This window comes from Corvus hawaiiensis, chromosome 18 (genome assembly GCF_020740725.1).
Source record: "Corvus hawaiiensis isolate bCorHaw1 chromosome 18, bCorHaw1.pri.cur, whole genome shotgun sequence".
NCBI lineage: Eukaryota > Metazoa > Chordata > Aves > Passeriformes > Corvidae > Corvus > Corvus hawaiiensis.
The window spans coordinates 7,852,363-7,872,657 of NC_063230.1; the positions used below are offsets into that span (position 1 = coordinate 7,852,363).

At 41.9% G+C, this 20,295-nt stretch overlaps 1 protein-coding gene across 15 annotated transcripts in view; it reads right to left on the reverse strand.

Moving 5' to 3' along the window:
- Window positions 1-20,295, reverse strand: part of ARVCF (ARVCF delta catenin family member) — a 258,446-nt gene that overhangs the window by 33,424 nt on the left and 204,727 nt on the right. For 13 of the 15 annotated variants that reach the window (XM_048322525.1, XM_048322527.1, XM_048322522.1 and 10 more), the window contains 4 exons: window positions 18,323-18,440; window positions 16,909-17,080; window positions 14,595-14,612; window positions 10,059-10,130 (listed from right to left, as the gene is read on the reverse strand). In XM_048322525.1, coding sequence (XP_048178482.1) covers window positions 10,059-10,130; window positions 14,595-14,612; window positions 16,909-17,080; window positions 18,323-18,440 — 380 coding nt within the window. The remainder of the gene's footprint in view (window positions 1-10,058; window positions 10,131-14,594; window positions 14,613-16,908; window positions 17,081-18,322; window positions 18,441-20,295) is intronic. The other 2 variants (XM_048322530.1, XM_048322528.1) reach the window with 1 other exon arrangement.

Here is a 20,295-nt window from a genome sequence, read left to right on the forward strand (position 1 = left end):
AGGGCTGAAACTAATGGTCTGTGAGGCTGAAATAAAAATGCTCTCCTTTCTACCACATACTGATCAACATTCTCACTGATCACCTGGAAATGCCTGGGTCAGCAATCAAGCTCTCAGTGGGTTCAGAGCAACCAGCAGCTGGATTGACATTGCTTTCTAAACCATGCAGAGGTAAGGTTCCCCCCGCCTCCAGTTGACAGGTAAATTTAAGTGACTGCTTTACCATGTAAAATGCCTGCCTCTCAGTTCAAGGTCATTTTTCTTCAATCCACAGTTAGAGGTATATGGCACATTAAGTCCTATAATTCCCCTGTCATGGTGGAGAAGGAGGGGAGCTTTTAAGCCTGTGCAGAGCACTCAGGGTTACAGAAATAAACATGGCTTTATATAGCAGCCTTCACATACAAGAGATCTCACAATGGTTTACAAAGTAATGAGTCAGATAATAGGGTTGCAGCAGCTGCGCAGGTACACACACTAGAAATTAATGCTGAGAAAACAGAAGTCTTTATTTTTTGATTCTCTTTTATTTGCTCTTCTGCAAAATGTGACTACAGCTTCAGCCCAACTAATGAGCATCAGTGGCTTTTGCAATTTAAAATGCCCCAGTTATTTGACATTCCAGTTTGTTTTAATTTTCAGATTAAATCTATGATTAAAGCTCCCCATTAACTATAATACTGTTCAAGCAAAAGTGGAGAAAATGCATGTACCTCCCTGTCTTGGCTGCACTATAAGGAAGGTCTCCTTGCCTGATCTCTAGTACCACAATTTGCAATTAGTTCAGAATCATACAACTATTTGATTTTCATTCCCCTTTCTCTCCCCCATCATTAGCTGCTATAAGCAGACACTCAGAGGCTGATTATCGAGTGTTCTGAGGATTCCATGTTTTTTTGTGCTGGCACCAGTAAAGTATATATTATAAGTAAAAATGTATTTGTCTTTGAAACAAGCCGTATCTTGAGGTGCAACCTGATACACTCAATTTTATATATATGCTCCTTTCTCAGGTTCCATGGGCAAATGGACTCTCTCATTTCTCTTCTCATCTGAGTCACCTAATCCAGCAGTTGTGGATTAAGTTGTTTTGGAAAAATACGCTGGTTTTCTGCAGATACACTTTTCCTGGCTGGCTCTGTAATCAGTTAATGAGAGTCACACAGAACAACTAGAAAGGGAACATGGGAGGTCACCTGGGCCATCTTCCTGCTCAAAGCAGGCTCAATGCCAAAATTAGACTGAGCTATTATGCCTTTGTCCAGTCAGGTCTTGAAATTCTTCAATGATAATCAAGAACCCTTCAAAACCCCTCTGAGGAACCTGCTCCAATGCCCAATTAGGTGGCATTAGCCTCCATTTCTGTGGGCAGAAGGATACCAGGTGGGACAGATGCTTTCAGTGAGGCTCGAGTGATGTCTGTCTAGTGGTGAGTTCTGAAAGTACCAGTCATGCTGGGCTCTCAGAAATCCACATTCCAGTTACTCCTAAAGGCACATGCTTCAGAACACTCACCCGGAGCTAGAACTACCTCCTTTGCTTCTGCTCACACTCTTTCTGGAAATCTGGCAAGGGATTTAAATCAACATTACACCATTTTTCTGCCTCAGCTGTTCTGAAACTTTCTGCAGTTCTCTTAACTTGTCAAGCAGCTTCGTCAGCACAACTTTGCTGCGGTACTTTTGATGGACACCAGAGACAACAGTAGCTTAGTGCAACAAGGTTTTTGTAATTGATTTTGACATGGAACTGAATCACTAAATTCTGACAGAAGCCGAGTTCCTCTTCCCCGAGCTTCCTGGCAATACTGGCTGGGCAACCAGGACAACTTTCGGATTCGTACCCCTCTTCAAAGGATCATCTCATTTTTTACGCTTATGCTAAAAGGGAAGCGGGGGGAACTCTTGAGAGATTTCATTGTTATTGTTTCTTAACTGAAACTAAGTGGCATGGCAGAAGCTGACATAATGCAACAGTGATGGATGGGGGCATGGAGTGAGTCTTTCACTGCAGTGACTGAGTCCCAGGACTGAGGCAGCTACAATTATGAGGGATAAGCACCTTCCCATTAACTCCTGCTTTTATTCCTGGCAGGCTTTTTTGGCACATTCTCATTTTATAAACAGTCCTGGAGCAGCATCTGTATAATGAGCTATGCTCTGTAATCACAAGCATTCTATTTTAGAGTAACAATCAGAAATGCTTGCAGAATAGAAATGCTAAATGAGACATACAAAAACATATACACAACCTGAAATACGGGGAGGGAAGAGAATTAACCATTCTCAGCAGGGCAAACAGTACAGCCAAAGCTGTGATAATTAAAAACATATGACTGACAACTATAGCTTTCCAACATTAACTATTTTTCATCAGAAATATTAGCCAAGTGGAAATGACATGAAAATCCGATCAGTTGTTGAAGAGATGCTGCGTTGCCAGAGAGCACACACAGCTACAACTGCAGTAAATGTAGCTGGGGAGTAAAACTCACCGATGTTTCAAGTTATGCATTCGTTTATGTATACACCTTTCTATACAAAGCATCATAAATAATGCAGTTGAACTTCTCAATAAAAACACACAATAAGTGCAATATGCTTAGTGAGAGCACAAAGCAATTCACAGTATTACATATTTTCAAAATTCTCTCTGTAACATTAACACCTCAGTCCATTCCCACAGTATCTCACTGGGGCAAACCTCTACCATCCACCTTTAACTGAAACTGTGTTTTTATTTAAATTTTCTAGCAACAGCTGGGATACAGGATACTTCAGCAGAACTTCTCTGTTTTTACAAACGTATCATGTGCTCTCCATTTGCATTGGTTATCACAGCAGCAGTGAAAACACTAATTATTTTAGTGAAGGAATAATTCTAGCTATTATTTTGGTGAAGTGATTCTTCTAGTGAAGGGAGTGGAAATAGCAGGCTCTTCATGAACAGGTTCACTACAGCACCAGCAACTGAATGCTATTAACTTGCCTAAGGTCACTCAGTCAGTAGCAATGCTGGACTGGGAAAATGAGACTCTTCTCCTTCCAGTTCTGTCTTTAGCTGAAGCTCCAGATCACTCCATCTCCTTATTAGCTGCTGTAATTACCATATGCTCTAGTGGAGCTCCTGCTGTTTAGTTTTTCATAGGCCACTTTATTATGCAAGTATATATAGGCTCTTCCTGTTTAAGATGCCTAAATCTCATTTTCTGTGCACTTAAACTTGGCCACAAATTCACATCAAGTTGGAAAGGGAATTTACCACCTGGGATTCCTGTCTTCTCAAGATACTGCTAATTATTATAATAGGTCTATATTCTTGGGTGTCAGCCTCAGGAAAGAAGGAGCTGGAAGCTGACTAATGGAGTCTTTTTATGAGAGCCACAGGTGAAAGGACCTAAAGGTGCAGAGGGAGAATCTTGCCTCCAACTGTCATCTTTTCCCCCTCATGTGCTGAGGGAGACTAAACATTCAAGAATGCAAAAAAAGGATAAAGAAGAGGATGTTGATTCACTATTTCCAAGATAACTGAAGTATCTTAGAAGTGAGTCAGTTTTTCTCATTCAGAAGAAAAAATCTGAAATGATTCAGAAACGAAGCTGTCATCCTAACTCATCTTGCACGTGACCTCTAGCTGTTAAGACAGAGATGGAAGACAAAGGGAAAATGAGGAGTTCTACAGGCAAGCAAATTACAGCAGAGCCAAACAGAAATGGACTTCACAAAGAGTTTCAGCTTCTATAAATAAAAAGCTGAATGGAATTCTCATATCACTACAATTGCTCCTCCTGCCTCCCTGCCCCAGCAGTTGTTTCCCACTGGTCTCTCAGCTTAAACTTCAAAGCTGCATGACCTAAAGCTGAAACACATTCACATTATGAAGTGTCCATGCTGGGGGTGGGAGGCGTTAGCAGCATTTAAATACCACAGTTGAAATTTCTTCTCCTGGTTCTACATCCTCCACGTAGCAGAACTATTACAAGTCCCCAACTTAAATCTTCCTGACACCATCTCTCACCTGGGCCATTCACAGCACAGTCTACTCACACAAACATTGTGCTTTTCCCTTACTCAGCTGCAAGAGCTTTTCTGTTCCACAGACGCCATTTCACCCCTACCAGGAATCCAGCCTGTCTTATCTGTACATACAATTTTTGCCTGGATGTCCCTACAGACGAAGCAAAGGACTGGAAATCACAGCTCAGAGCTGCAATGTCAAGGCGTTCTCAGAAACAGAGAGCAACAGTTTGACAAACATGGCAGCAATTATGAGGATGCAAAGCTGGAACTATTCTTCACATTCCTGAGCAGACAGATAACACCAGAGCTGGTCCTGTAACCATCTCAAATTCCTCTCCTGTGATTTTGTGGAGTAACTGAACTCCACACGGCAGAGCTGTGAGTCTCAGCAGCACTGCTGTACACAGTTACTGTACAAGGCTTCACTCACATCATTTAGCATTTCTCCCAGAAAAACATTTGTTTCCTTACCGTCTCCAAAGTAAGAATATCATAGGATAGAATTGTATTACCAAGTTGTTGGGGGTTTTAGGGAAAAGAATTAGTGGCAGAGACAGAACAGTACTTCTGGACCTCCAACTCACATTCCAACTGTATTTTCTCGTGTGATTTTTCAAAGCCTTCAGTTCCAACCCTAAACTTACAATTTATGTTCTACATATTCAAATTTAACAGATACACAAAGATCACAATAAATTTTTCAGCTGTAGAGCACAGCTCAGCAACTCATGTATGTGTCCACCAGCTCTGAACAAATAAGAACATGGAACATAAGAATCAGAGAAGATTATGACAAAAAAGGCAGAGGATTCCAGTACAATTAGCAGTCAGCTGTGGAAAGAGTGTGTACACAAGAAAGGAAAAATCCACAGGTGCCTGCTCTGAATTCCTTGAAAATATTGGGAAAAAGAATGAGAATTTAAAGGTACCAGACTAGAGAAAGTTTGGCAAGGCCAGGTTCCATATGGGAATTTTCCTATTTGAGGCAATACATTTTCTCCGACTCAAAGCACTGGAAGACAGATGAGAAATCTTTCACTGCTTTGTAAATTATGAAAAACACATGGGACCAAAATGAATACTCAGCTTAGTAAAGCAACAGAAATGAGAGATACTTAATAATTCTGATAGGAATTCTCAACAACATGCATGAAATACTCAGAAGATGTTAATACAAGAACACGTGACTTGCTCTCACAGAGGAGATCTTCCCAGTCCCTGAATTTCCACAAGCAGGCACAGGAGGGGTGTGGATGGTGCCATTAATCAATCAGTTCTACTCACTTATTCACAATACAACAATCAAAATTAATGATGGAAGGGAGCTGGAAAGGGCAGATGAGTGCTTGAGTCAACTTGTAAAGATTTAAAGAAAGCAAATTAAAACAGCAGTGAAATGCGAACCACAGCCAATCTTAATTACAAACTAAAGCCAGAGTAAAGTGAAGTTTCTCTCTCTTTCCACTACATGTTGCCTTTAGCTGAAGACAAATTGCTAGCACTTTTGTAATCTACTAAGTTAAAGTCATTACCCTGACAGTGCCAGGAAGTCTAATTTCCTGGAGCACTAATACAAAGATTTATAAGGGAATTTAAACACTCACCTTCTGGAATAGAAAATCTATCATCAGCATGAGGCTACATGGAAAGTGACTGAGGATTTCAGATAATGGAGAAGAAGAAATTCACCTGCTGACAAGTTCCTCCAAAATCTCATTCCCTGCCTACGTAGGCTGCTGGCCAAGGTAAGTGTACACACAAAGCTGAGCTTTCAAATAAATTCAGCTTTTCTGTGACGTCCCCACTGCAACAAAATAGACTTCTTCAATTACAAGCATTTTAACACTGGTTCAGTATTTCAGCACAACTCTCTCCTAAACTTATGTTCCCATTAAATGGAACTAAAGTAATCAAAACAGGAAAGAGAAATTAATAACCACTTTAATAACTGCTTCAAAGGAGAAAATGAGCTAGTTCATCCACCCAGCTGAAATGTACCTGCACATCCCGTTATGGCTGAAGACTTTCAACTCCCTAATGAGACAAATTGAAATGAGAGCTGAACTTCAACCCCCAAAGCTCCTTAGAGCAGCTACTGTTCTGCCCCCAGATGCATGTGCACATAAACAACAAGCCATGAGATTTGCTTAAACCAGACAGCACAGAGGTCTGGATTTAATTAGGAATAACCTAATGCTGATTCCATATAAAAAACTGTTCTGCTCTTCTGGACTTTCTTCTCCCATACTCCAGCACTGAGGAGCAGAGGTGGACAGTCAACACCTCCACACAGGAGGATTAAATGTTACAACTCCTGTAACATCTTTGGGGGGCTGACACACATCAATCCTTAATTCTGCTCAGGAAACCTTACTGCAGAGGTACTGCCATCTGAGACACTGCCTTCCCCTGCACAGATACCATGAATCCTGATCTTCCCCCAGTGCCTGAGCCTCCTGCCACTATTCCTGCTCAGAAATAAGGACTCTGTGAACAAAGCACAGGAGTTGTACTACGCTATGTATTTAATGTGTACACAGGAGAAATCAGCGCTGTGGTAGTGTGGAAGAGAATACGCTGCAGAGGAGGCAGCCAGCACCACTATCACTGACCTACTTTAGACTGGGGAAGGGATTTCAGCAAGACTTTTACTCCCCCCCCCTCACAGAAGCAGCAATTTTTGAAAGTCCTAAATTTAGCAAGGTTCTGAGGACAGCATTCATAATTTCTTGTCAGTGCTGCTCCCTTCTCTACGCAAACTCATACCACTTTCTCCCGAAATTTATCCTCCCTCTCTCTTTGACTGTCAGGAAAAAAAATACACTCCTTTCAACAAAGAGGAAACAAGAAGCTTCTCTTTCACAATCTTTCCTCACGAGGACAGCAGTACTCTGGACACTGCCAGGGCATATACATTCATTTTTTAGTATCAGATGAGACAGCTTCTGAAAGCACTGCAAGTTCTCCCATCTGACATTATCCAGTTTACCACAGATAACAACCCTGAACTGGAAGCTTTCCCCTGCCAGAATGCCTAGCACATAAAATTATTAAAGGCTTAGAAATGGTTTCAGGACTGCTCAAATGATGTGCTGCAGCAAAACCTGATTTCCATTAAAAAACCAGGAACCATCAGGAAGAGACTCTAGTTCATCACTCTGAAAAAGACAACTGCCTTCCTTCATTCATTCCTCTCCAGAACAAATAAATTCGGGGGGGGGGGACGGGGGGGACAGGAGGTGAAGTAAAATACTAGGTTACAACTCACAAGAGCCTTTGGATTGTTCAGGATATGAAGATTTTCCTAAGACGTTGTACCAGCAGGACAGATGTTCTGAAGAAGGACTGAGAAACCTCTGCATCCTGCACAGACATCACCCACAATCTCACAATCTATAGAAGTTTCTGGTTTTATGATGTTTGGCTACAGGACAAGCAGTGATTCATACCATTAAAGTAATCTGGAGTCAAAATGAAGTTTCCAGAGCTGATAGAAAATAAGTCTGAAATAGTTTGCTGCTGCTAATTCATGATTTTTCAAGTGATCATAAGCACACTCTCAATTAAGCTCAGTGGTCATACCTAGGAGTATCCTGTAGGGAAACCATGATGTCAAGTTCTTGAGATCACGTCTTTAGATCCATCAGATAAGCTCCATGGATGTTAACTACAAGATTACAGGAAACTTAACAACACTACATCCCAGTATTTGTTAACTACCCCAATGTTCATCTGCTGCATTGCATGAACAAATCTTATTACTGCAGTTTCATTTGCTCACAAAGATTCCAGCTGAAAACTCACTTTAATATGGCTTTAATAATACATGAAAGAGATTAATCTATAATTGTTGATTTTTGAAATAGCACTTCATCATGTCACTCAATCTGAGTGCTTTTGATCATTAAAACTTGCATGATTTTTCCATCTTGGTAACGAGGTTCTGCCTCAGCTGAGAGCTGATCTCATCAGAGCCAATTATACTCTGTAGCAGAGATCTGACCAGGGCTCTTAAGGGTTTTAAAACTGCAATTTTATTTCCTTTATTTTACCGAACAATTCGAAGCTCAAGCAACCTTGTTAGAACCTTTAGTATCCAGGAATTCTCAAGTAAATGAGATGCTTGGCAGGAAACCACTGGTAAAAAAGTGAACAAAAATGCATCACTGTCTTGGTTTTTTTTACTCTTAGCACACAAGTCAATAGTTACTTACACCTTTTTTCATGTCAAAGTACTCCTTTCAAAATGCTGTGGGATTAATCTCCTGACCTTATCTAGCATGAGATATGTAATTTATTTGTCTTTGATTAAATGGGGGTATCTCAAAATTATCAAACAACCTCTTCAAGAGTGTGAGATTTCTAGCAATTGAATATGATAACAAGCTGTGTAAGCTCTGAGACAGATACATCTCCCATCAGATCTGCACATCACTTCTACCATTAACAGAGCCACATGAAATATTTTTATCTTATTTTAAAGAAAGCTATATGAGATACATTTTCCTGCAGAAATTCTTGATTTCCATCTTTTCCCTTTAGTGGCACCTATATTCCAATCACATTAGAAAGGAATGCAAATGCTGAAGCCTTTGCTATATTTTGCATTCCTTTCTTTTCCTGCATCCTAAAGGTGTCTCCTTGCTCTGCACTGTAATGAACTCCCAGCCTGAACTGATGGCAGCCAGTGAAGGTTGGTTAGCAGAAGTTTCCTGCAGCTCTCTAAATAGGATGGTACTGCAGCTTCTAAGAGGTACATCAGTATCTTGCATTATTGCACAGGATACAGCAGATCTTGTGTAATAATGCACCAAATGAAAATCAGTTTAGACACGAGACTAGAAACTGCATCCACTGTAAAGGGTATCTGTAAATAGATTAGATTCATCTGCATATTAGGATTAGTTTGCATATCATCAATCAGAGCTTCACTGTGAATCTGAGTGCAGCACTATGTATGTATAATTATTACACCATTACTGAGTATCAGCACATCCCTAAGGATCTCAGACACAACCTCTGTTGTTGCTCCCAGTTAACAGCCAAGGAAATTGAAGCACAAATAAGTGGACTGGACCAAGGTCACTAAAACAGCATAATTCAGGTATTCCAAGTCCATGGATCTCTCCACTGAGTCACACTGTCTCTTTATACCCTCCAAAATTCTCTAAGTGACGCGGGAAGAGTTTAAAATTTTTCTTCTGAGGAATACTCAGGTAGTTCTGGGTATTCACAGCTCATTAAGGTGAGGCTGACAGGGTGGCAATGCAGCAGTTGCCATGACAATGGCTGGATCTCTGCAGAGACATTGCACACACTTCAAATCAAAACCCGTGCAAGTCTCAAAACACCATCCAATGCTCTAAGAATTCTGACAAAATCCCAAATCACCTCCTAATCTCCAATTAAAAGAAGTACCATGCATGCAAGAAGGGAACGAAGATTGTGAAAGATTCCACCTCTGGCAGAGCTGAAATACAAAAAGCACAATGCAGAAGAGTTTTTCTGTGAACCTCTCATATCCTGGAAAACTACAGGTACTGCTCAGTACAGACATGGAGGAATACTGTGTTCAGGGGAAGACTGACTATCAGTAAAGGGAAAAAACCTCAATCCCTGCTGTCATCCAATTTCACAGAACACTGAAAAATGACAGAGATGCCAGGGAAGGGAAAGGGTTAGTGCTAAGTACCCTCACCCAGTGCACTTCACAACTCCTTACAGTCACATCTGGTGCAGGTGGGTTGCAAATGGAGCTGTAGAGGAGGAGAGCTTGCACTCACCCCTCTCTGGAGTTACAATCACCTAACACCAAATCAGACAGGCTTCTATGAGATTCCACCAATTCAGCAGTTTTATATAAAAAGTCATATCCAATATTCAACACTAGATAACAGCATGCACAGATATATCCATTATTTCAATTAAGTCACTACAAAAGAAAGAGATTGGCCTGATATGCTCATGTCTCAAGTCCCTTTAAGAGCCTCCAGCTCCCAAGCTACTTGTTATTTCCAAAAGCACAAACATTAGCATTACCTTTTGCTGCTTCAGACCGCTTAGGCAAATCAAGTGTATCAAAATTCCTGTCCAAATCTCCATTCTTCTTTCCTGTGCAAAAAAGAGGACAACAGATAGAAAAGACTGTCAGTATACTGACAGGTAAGTTTCTGTCATGTGCATCTACAAGATGAGAGAAGATACAGACCCAGAATATAAATCACAGACTGCTACTCATAATTGTATGTATCTGACTCGCAGTCCAGCTGCACAGTTGTGGTTTTAGCATGGGAACTTAGGGACAAACACCTGTGCTGCTTTCAGGTTGATCTGCAAACATGCTTAGCACTAGCATTTCAGAGAGTCTTAAGAGTGTTTTAAACCTTGGAAAATTCTGCCATTTCCCTTCTTGGCAAAGCTGTGCCCCTCCCTCAGAAGCCCAGTGTTTACTTGCTGTTTTCACAGAGGGATTTTGACCCGAAGCTTAGCTGAAGCAAAAACTCAGCAGCAGAGCAAAAAAACAACAGCCTTGCTTTGTAGCCTCTATTCTCAATGCCACTACCAGGCAGGAAGACTTGGATTTAATATATTGTACAGACAGCAGCCAACAACTTAACCTTGAATTGCCCTTCAATCGACAAAGTGTCATTTTTACTATTTATTAGAAGCTAATGGAAATAATTCCATACTTCTGCTAAGAAGCAGTGTCAAACCATTACATCAGTTTTAATTTATACAATCCTTTACGGAAAACAGAACAAAACCTGCACTTTTAGTTTTAGTCAGGTTGAGAATTCAAGGTTATGGAAACACATGGGGAAGGAAGGGTTAGTTTCCATGCCCCCAAGGAGACACACTGCCTTGGGTAAGCCTGCATGGATGCTGTGGGATAAGCAGGAACCTTGCCATCAGAGGAATACTGGCAGCAGAGAGAGAGATTTGGAAGGCAGTGCAAGAATCTGCATGGCTTCTGAGGCCAGTAGCGTACAATTTAGCTTTCCCAAATTATTTTGAGGGGGGAAAATCAAGTTATTTAGTCCTTCTCCCTCCAGAGGAAGGAGGGCAGGTGTGATAGAATGAATTCAGACAACGCAATTTAAGCTGCCAGAAGTGGCTTCTGCACAGGGACTACCAGGCTGTTAATGGAGGTTTTACAGAAAGGGCTGAAAGCTCCACCAGCCAGGCTGCTTAAAAGCAAACAGGAAAATGGTCCTTGAAAATGTAATGAGGAGATCAGTGTGAGTCTTGACTGGCAACAGGTAAAGAGATGGGAAAGGCCAGTCCCTGCCTTGTTATAGCAGGGGGTTGGTGCACGCACAGTGAATTCAATGGGTCACTCTACCTTTCCTCTTGACAAAAAGATAAAAATACTCAGTACTGTACACAGAAGAATCGAGCTTTTAAATACCATTATGAATATTCAGAAATAACATCAAGAGGGAAATCTCCCCTCAAGGTAGTATTCCACCCTCTCCCTTTCTTTGGAAGGGGATGGAATCACACACTTTTCTTTTGAAATGCCAACACAGAATACCAGCCAACTTCAACTGCTGTGCAAAACAAAACATGCACCTAGAAGTTCTGCTTATCTGAAGTAATTTCCTTAACTGAAGTATGTAAAAGCCCATCTAAGCTGCCAAAAGGTCATGCAGCCAGGTATCACAGCACTCCTTGAAAGGTATCTTTTCTAAAGGAAGGGACAGCAATTAGTGGCACTTTGCAGCCTTCCACCATTTTTTTTCTCCATGAAAGGAGCAACACGTTGCTTGGGGAATCAAATACCAGAAAGAAAAAGTGCTGTACATCACCAAAGGACAGTGCATTTCGTAACAGCAGGTGAACCCAGTTACTGGCTGCAAACCCTTGTTGACCCTTAGAGCACTGACAGGAAAAAGCAGGGCAGAAGGAATTTAAAAAAAAAAAAAAAAAAAAGCATTCAAGGAAGGAAGTCAGTGTTTAGGAAAGATTACAGACTTAAGGCAGACCAATAAATGTGACTCCATCTTATCTACAAGTAAGACAAACTGTTTTTTCACATGACCCCAAATTTCATGTCTCTGCCATTAGACAGTTCAAACCTCAGAACATGTTCTCAAGAGAGCCAGACCTTACTCAACATAACTACTCATTTCAGAAGTTCTCTCTATAATTTAAAGGTTGGTTTGGAACTTCTATCAGCCCTACAGAACTGAGATGGTACAGTAAGAGTTCCCTTCTTCTCAGTGGCAGTGTTTAGTAAGCACTGTGTCTGTGCACAACTTGTTAAGGAGGAATTGTCCAGGAGTGCAGTGCTGGCTGCTACTTTTGACCTGGGAATGCCAAAGCAGCTGCCTATTTACTAACCCATCTTTCATAAAGACAGCACCCTCCACCTGTGCTCTGGGCTCTTCAGTTGCTATCTCTCCATTTCTGGGCCAGACAGCAAACACTGGCTGGTTTGGAGGAACCTCTGCTGGTTTGTGTCTCAGCCCTCTGAGAAACTTCCACCTTGCAGGCCAAAGCCAGTCTGTTCAAAGCAGAAGCTGCCAGCTGCTTACCAATGGCAGCTGTTCAGAATATGGAGCTCTGGCCAAGAGGATTTCAACTCTACAAATTACTTGCTTAATCAAATGGATTTGGTTTGGAAATACCCCAAGCACACTCATTTTCCAGGGCTTTCCTATAGAGACAAGGTGAGCAAGCTGCAAGAAGCCTCCAAAACAAATACACCCAGAAAGCAAAGGTTTCAATCTGAGGCCCAGCAGCTACCTTTCCCCTTTGATTTTCACAAATACTGGTTTGGAGTTTCTAAAAAGGTGACCAAATCTAACAATTCGAGAGCCTACTGATTACAGCCCTCTCGGCCATCCCCATGCCCACCTGATGACATGAGAGAACCAGCATCACTGCCGGGTTCCGTAGCTCTGAACACCCTGCTCTCTCCCTCGACCCTGTGCAATTGTTCACAACAGGAATGTGAACACACACACAACCCATGTGGCTGGGATTTGTATGGAGCACTCCACTGCCACTTTCTGGATCTTCACAATCAGGCTGTGCACCACAGGGATGCTGAAACCACAGCACAAACCGCACTTGCAGCAGGAGGGAGTTTAAGATCCTGGTTTTGTACATTTCAATTTCCACCCATCTCCAGGTTCTCCAGCCTGAGGTGTGTCAGAGAAAAGCCAATGCTGTTGGATCAGAAGCACAGCTCTAAACCTTGCCCAAGAGACAGTTATGAACATGCCTGCTGACAGGCCTGTTTTGTGAGACCCGGCTGTAGGATTGGCACAGCACTCTGGTTTGGGAAAATTGCCTGACATGAGACTTGCTTGTGCAAGATGCAATTTACAGTCTCTGAAACAGTGGGATTAAAATTCTTCCCCTCTCCCCCCCCCCTTGCTACTTTTCATTATATAAGAAACAACCAAAACATGACCTTCAGCATTTTCCCCCTGTCAGAAACTCTGCACAGACTCTGAAGTGTGACCCAGCATTATTAACCACTAATGTTCTTGTTGATCTTCCTCAAATGTGGTTTTTCTTTACCGGATAATCAAACCATAGAGCAGCCAGATCATTTCTGCTGAAGGATTAATTCCCAAAAGCTTGCTTTCTGGTTGAAATAAAAGTTTAAGGGAAAGTCCTTCTTCATAACAATCCCGCCTTATCCTCCCTGGTGCTCATTAATACAGCCACTGAACTGGCCACAAAGGAGTGACAGAAATCAAGGGCTGAGCTCTGTCCTGCCAGCAAGTCCATCCTCCACAGCCTCACCACTCATAGTCCAGAATCAGTATCCTGCAGAACACTACCCAGCACATTTGCTGGATGGAGCAATTAGATTTTGTTTGGTTGGTTTTTCCCCCTCCCCAACATTTCTCCTTCGGCTCAACCCTCCAGAACCCACGATCTGAAGCAAGTGTCGTGACCTGAAAATGGCCCTGCCTTCACCCCCAAATCAGCCTCAGTAACAAAGTCTCCCAGGCACCCACAGCCTATGAACTTCCCAGCTGAGGGAAGCTTTAGCCTCAGACTTGTGTATTCCAGGTGCACTTCCACTTACTGTGCTGGGATGAGAAACTTAAGCCTATCCCCTGAGACAGGTACTGGGGATAGCTTCATCCAGCTCCTCTGCGTAACAAAGCTGCAGCAGCCCAGGCCCGTGCCCAAGCAGAGGAAGTGCCAAGGACCCTTCAGAATACACATCCAAGCTGCTGTGGCTCACAGCTACTTCCATCCCCCAGACCAGCCAGCAGAGCCTTCCATCTGACAGGGCTGGGGAGACAACTCTCACACTTGGGTGTTCCTGCTCTCCTGGGCTTAGCAGGCCAGCTGCACAGCAATTCCCCTACTTCACTTACACCAGGAATGAAAAAATCCTTGTTTTTTCCATTCTTGGTGTGGAAAGACCAAACTGCAAAGCTCCCTCAGAGGATTTTTCCATGCCTGCTGAAATGAACAGAAGGATGCGTTGGGGGAGCAGAGGGGAAGGTGAACGAACAAGACCTTGATCTCAGCTCTTAGCCTTGCATGAGAAAGCCGAACAAAGCATATTATGGTGATGATGAAAAGAAAGTATTGCAGACTCACCTTGATTGAACCACTCCTCTAATTACCAGAAAAGCAGCAAAAGAAAAACAAAAATTTACAGGATGAAGAAAATACAAAGGAACAGTCACAAAGAGGCAGAATTTCACAGAACAGGTTCAAAACCTGAGTATTATAAGACTACAGAAGTTTTATCAATTAAAAAACCAAACCAAGGTATTCCACTTTCTCCCTTTTGTTCCTGCTGAAAACCCCCAATCTTTCTTTGCACAGCATTTTTTTTTCTTTTCTTTCTCTTTTCATTAAATGAAAAGGTGCTCACAGAATTGAGGGGACAGAAGGATGACTAGCCCTTTGCAGAGGTGTTTGAAATGCTGTGATCAATGACCATGAAATAAAATAAAATAAACATGGAAACAGTGTGAGATTAAGTGAACAAGAGAGGAGAGAACAGATAAATTTTGAGGTTCTAGACTGAGAAAATTAAGATAGGTTCAGACCAGTATCCACATAAATTTAACAGAAGACAAGGGAGCTTCTCTTTATGATTTTAAAAGCACATTTATGAATGGATTTTAACTTTTATTTTTTAAGCACAACAGTTGTCTGAGACTCTCTATTCTTCTGATCTACATCCCACAAGCTGTGAGCCCAGCATTATCACCAGTTGATTTCCTCTAGGGAATAGCACACTTTCAAAAGAGCACTGCAAAAAGCTGGGAAAAACCATTAAATATATTGTCATTTCCTGCTGAACACACAGAGCCAAACCCAAGCTGTCACTGAGCGCCTGCACTGCTTGCTGCAGTCCACAGGCTCATCCTCATTGTTGGATGATTTTGAGACCAATTTGTCCAAAAAGACATGACGTGGTGCTTCAGCTGACAAACAGAAAGTACCCGGGTGCACAGCCCCAGGAGAGGCATCTCTAGGTGGGCCCAGGCACACACCTGGTGTGGGACACACACCTGAGAGTGCTCCCTGGCTACTGCCATCGAGGGGATGAGGACAGGTCTCCCTCAGCACAACACCCTCCTCCCACAGGGCACTCTGAGCTTCTGTGTCTGAAAGTGTTTCCATTGACTGTGCTGCTCTCAAGCAAAGCAACAACAGTGACTGCAAGTGGCAGGGAACAGGCTCAAGTCAGTACATGTGCAAAGTTTCCAACAGGTATCACACCGCAGGTTCAGTCACACCCTGTAAGAACAGGCTGGCCAGGCAGGCAGAATTATTTCTTTCGTTTTTCCCTCAGTCATTAGAAGATTCCCACCAATTTTTCTTTTAAACAGTTCAAATCTAGTTGATGACAGACTAGTCTGCAAAAGCAAGTTCACACTGTGATGACTTCCTTAACACATATGGAAACATGTAATATTTTAGTAACTTGTACAGGTCAGATCAAAGAGTAATGTGCAGCACACAGTCCATCAAGTTCAAACAACTCCATATCAGCTCTTTAGGGGCAAAACCCTTCCTTGTACCTGGCTATAAATAATAAGCCAGGATGTGTGTACACATGAATGAGGAGAATGAAGCCTAGACAGAAAATGGAATTAATTATCTCTGAATTCATCTAGAATAGTCATTTCTCTAAGAAAGGAAAGAAAACAGAATTCAGTCTAGAATAGTAATTTCTCTAAAACAACAAAGAAAATGGATATAATTTGAGTGTCTCTTTGTAAAGGAAACATGGACGGGGGGTTACTGAGACTATTAATCCTCTCTTATAATGAAACTCATTTGCAACACTCATGCCCCAGAGGAGAGAACAGGTCTAAAAGTGACTGACAATTAAAAGCTACAAAATCATGTTTGCAATTTAAATTACTGAAATAGTGACTGAATTGGGAGGTCGTACATTTTGGTTGAGTGGGAGGGGAGGCTTTTAGTTTGTTTTCAAGTATGAGACTCTGGAGGCATGGAAGATGTACAGCCAGGAGTGCCATGCAGGGGAATGGATGGATGGATGGATCCATGCTGGCCTGGCTTCCCGAGGAGGGCACACATGCTACACAGCCAGGCAAGGGGACTGAGCAGAGATTTGACAGATGCAAGAACACAGCCACGCAGAGGAGAGGCAGAGCACATCCACCTTTTTCCAACAGCAGAGTGTCATCTGTCAGCATGCAGCACTCCTGTTTAAAGCCAAACAAAATCACAGCAATAGTGGGAAAAAGAATCCCAAATATCTAACAGTGATACAACACAAGAGATAAACACATGCCAGAACACAGCAAACACTCCACAAACTGCACCATCCTAAACAAGCACGATGAATGTGCTTGCAAGAGCAGAACCGCACGGCAACGTTTACCCCCAAATCCATTTCCAGTTCTGAGCTTTTTGCAACACATACCTTTAGCTTTTTTTCCACCAAAACAACCAGCATCATCTTTCTTCTTCTTCTGAGAGCCTCCTGTGCCTGTAGTCTGACCAGCATCTAGTTCTTGGTACTTATCAGCTCCGGGGACCTCTTTGTGGACATGATAGGAAAGGTTCCGCATGATGCACACACAGTTCTCCACAGACTGTTACAGAGAAATTTATGTTACAGTAAGTATTGCACCCTCTTACCTGCAAACCATTGTATCATACAGAGGAGGGCTTGGGGAAATTGAAGAAAGAAGGACACCTGTCCCAGGAAAACCATGTAGCTCTCAAGGAAGATTTAGTCAAGACCCTTAAATTAAAGTTCATTCTTCCTCTAAACCCAATTTTATTTTTCTGAAAGTGAAGCACTTCAAAAATAGTATCCATTCAAAATGAAAACTCTCTCATCAAAAATACCACTTGATCTTACATAAAGAATACAATTCACCAAAAGATCAAATACACAGCAAAAAACGATCATATAAGGATCTTATTTTAATCCAAGTCTCTCTCTCATTCTTCCAACGTTTACAATCTCCAAGGGGCTCATTTTATTAAATTTTCTCTGGGTCAAAACGTAGGCCTTGTGAGGATTTCAATGAGAACACACGTTGTCCTGTAGTAATAGCTAATCCACAGCACATCGGGTTCTGACAAGAGCAATGCTCTGTAGGTTGCAATGGGAACCACCAGGTGGTTACAAAATCCACTTCCAAAATTACCTGATTAAGTAACAGGGCTTTGTAACTCCCTTGTATAGGCCATCACATGGTGGGACTCAAAAAGAATAAAATAACGATGCTTTACAAGCTTTCTGGTGATAGAAAGAAATAGTATGCTCTTTTTCAAACAGGTTAAAGTTATGATATTCCTCATGCATATAAATACACTTTGAAGTGCCATGGGATGAGATGATGATAAAAACAGATTAACAGAATCTGCACCAAAAAAAAAAAAGCCACAGTGAACGTGCTGCAGGTCTGAAAACATTTCTTAATGTCTAAGTACTTCAGTCTTTAGAGATGGTGCTGAATAAAGTCTTTAAAATGGGAACTGACTCCTTTGCTGCTTTGTGCAAACGGGACTCAATTCTGATTTGGAGACTGCACTTATAAATGCCAATTAAGTAATGCAGAACAACAGCAATAATGTCACTGACAATAAAGGACTACTCTCCCCACCTCTCAGCTGCCAGCCTTTGCTCCCCTCATCAGCCATAGAGAGAAACAGAGCAGCATCCTGCTGATACCCACCAGCAGTACCACGGATACCAGAGATACTCTATTGTCTGCAGCAAGCATAATCCTCTTCTGATACCAGCAAAGAGAAGTTGGATCTCAGTGCAACACTGCAGCGTAAATTAATGGAAACATCCACCACGTTTTAATGCTCAAGTTCACCTTATTGTCCGTGTCCTTCTTGCCAACCGCAGACTGCAAAGCATGAAGGAGGGCATCCACCAAGCCATCACACTCTCTTAGTCTTCTGCGTGCTTCTGCTCCATCTGAACTTACGTTCCTGACAGAAGAGAGTTGAACGAAAGTATAGTTTTCACTATAAAGTTGATTTATACTACAATTATTAAAAACTCATCACCTTGGATGAACAATTAGGAGGCCAAGTAGACAGACAAACCCACTAAATCTCAGTAAAATATGGGCAATGCACATCTGCAACTCTCTGAGCCTGAACAAAAAGGGGAACACAATCCCAGAAGTGCCTACAAACACATTTCTCTGCTTTGCTGGTGAGTCCAGGGACTCACCTTAAACCAAGCTGAAGTCTGCAGAACAAACAATATGTAAACCAAAAATTTGATTTCAAAACCAGCAGTTCTAAACTGAAAGACACTTTCACCACCTTAGGAAAAACATGCATAGTCACAAGATTGCTCAGCAGTATCATGGCCACAGAAACTGAAAAACCTGTGTGCAGCAGATTCAGCACAAAGCCTAGATCAGTCACCTTTAGTAAGGAAAGGACGATAGCTTACACAATCCTTTAAATTTCTCTAAACACTGCACAAGAGAATGGCACAGGTAGAAGAAGCAAGCCAGAGTGAAAGGCTACTTGGAGTCGTTAGAAGTTACATTTATCAATGACCGCAGAAACTGTCAGAGGGGACCTTTGAACTTGGCCTCACTCATCCAGCGAGCACAGACTGATACTCCAGCCTTGCATAAGCACCAACCTGCCACTACCCAATAAATAAATAAAATTCAAGTCAATTTTCCAAAGGCTGCCTTCCCCCCCCCCCCCCGCCCCCCCCTCTTTTTTTTCTTTAGGGGGAAAATGAAGTGACAGAATTATTGTTAATAGTGCTCACTGACCAAACCTATATGGAAGGTCTTCCCAGACCTGAAACGCAGTAATTTTGACAATAACACAGACAACCTTTCAGCTTTCAGGCCTTTGAATCCCACAAAGCTGTGTAAGGTTACCTCTCAAAAACTGAGGACACCATCATTACCCTCTGCTATCAGGATCATGCAGCCAGTTTTTGCTTTTAACTAGAGGGACTGCCAATCTCCAAGTAATTAACACATCAATCATGGTCCTCTCCCATGTCCCGGTCATCTAGGCAGGCTGCTGTGTTAATTGGATAGGTAGAAAAACCACATTTTCTCAGAGACCTCTCAAAATCTGAAGGCACTTAATTGTGAGCTGGTTGCTGTAACAGCACTAATTTTCAATTAAGAACACAAATGAAAAGCACAGATAAATGCATCCTTTCCTCAAATCCTCACACAGCCTCACTAGCAATGAATGATAGGAGGCAGGTAAAGTGGATATTAAAATGATTCCACAGGATAGATGGAAGAGAATTCTACATGCTGTTTTCCCATCTCCAGTTGTACTAATCCTTTTGTGTCAAAAACACAAATGTGAATTTTAATGCCACGTCTTTATGAAACTGAAATTAGAATTCAAATTCTCTGAGATACCTTTCAGGAGTTATAACAATAAACGACAGCAGCTTCACCTTCAAGCACATCTATTAATGTGGAACTCTACTTATTAAGCTTCAAGGTGACAGAAATGCACTATAAATGGTCTTATCTGGAGCTGTGTATCACTTTTTTTTTTCCCCTCATTAAGTTTTAGAGTGTTAAAATTCATAAGCAACACTTGCAGACTAAAGGCAAAACAGCTCAACCTTCACACCTTCCTTGCCCTATGGCCCATTCAGAAGAGATTTTTCTGTGGTTCATTTGTGCTACCACACTTGCACATTTGTTTGACTGCTTTGGTTATGAACAGCACCACAGTACTGTGTATCCTGCTTTCTTACTTCTATGATCTGTACTGGGGTTAATATCAAGGTAGATATTAATAAGGTTAAGATTGAAAAAAGTATTATAAAGTTGTATCA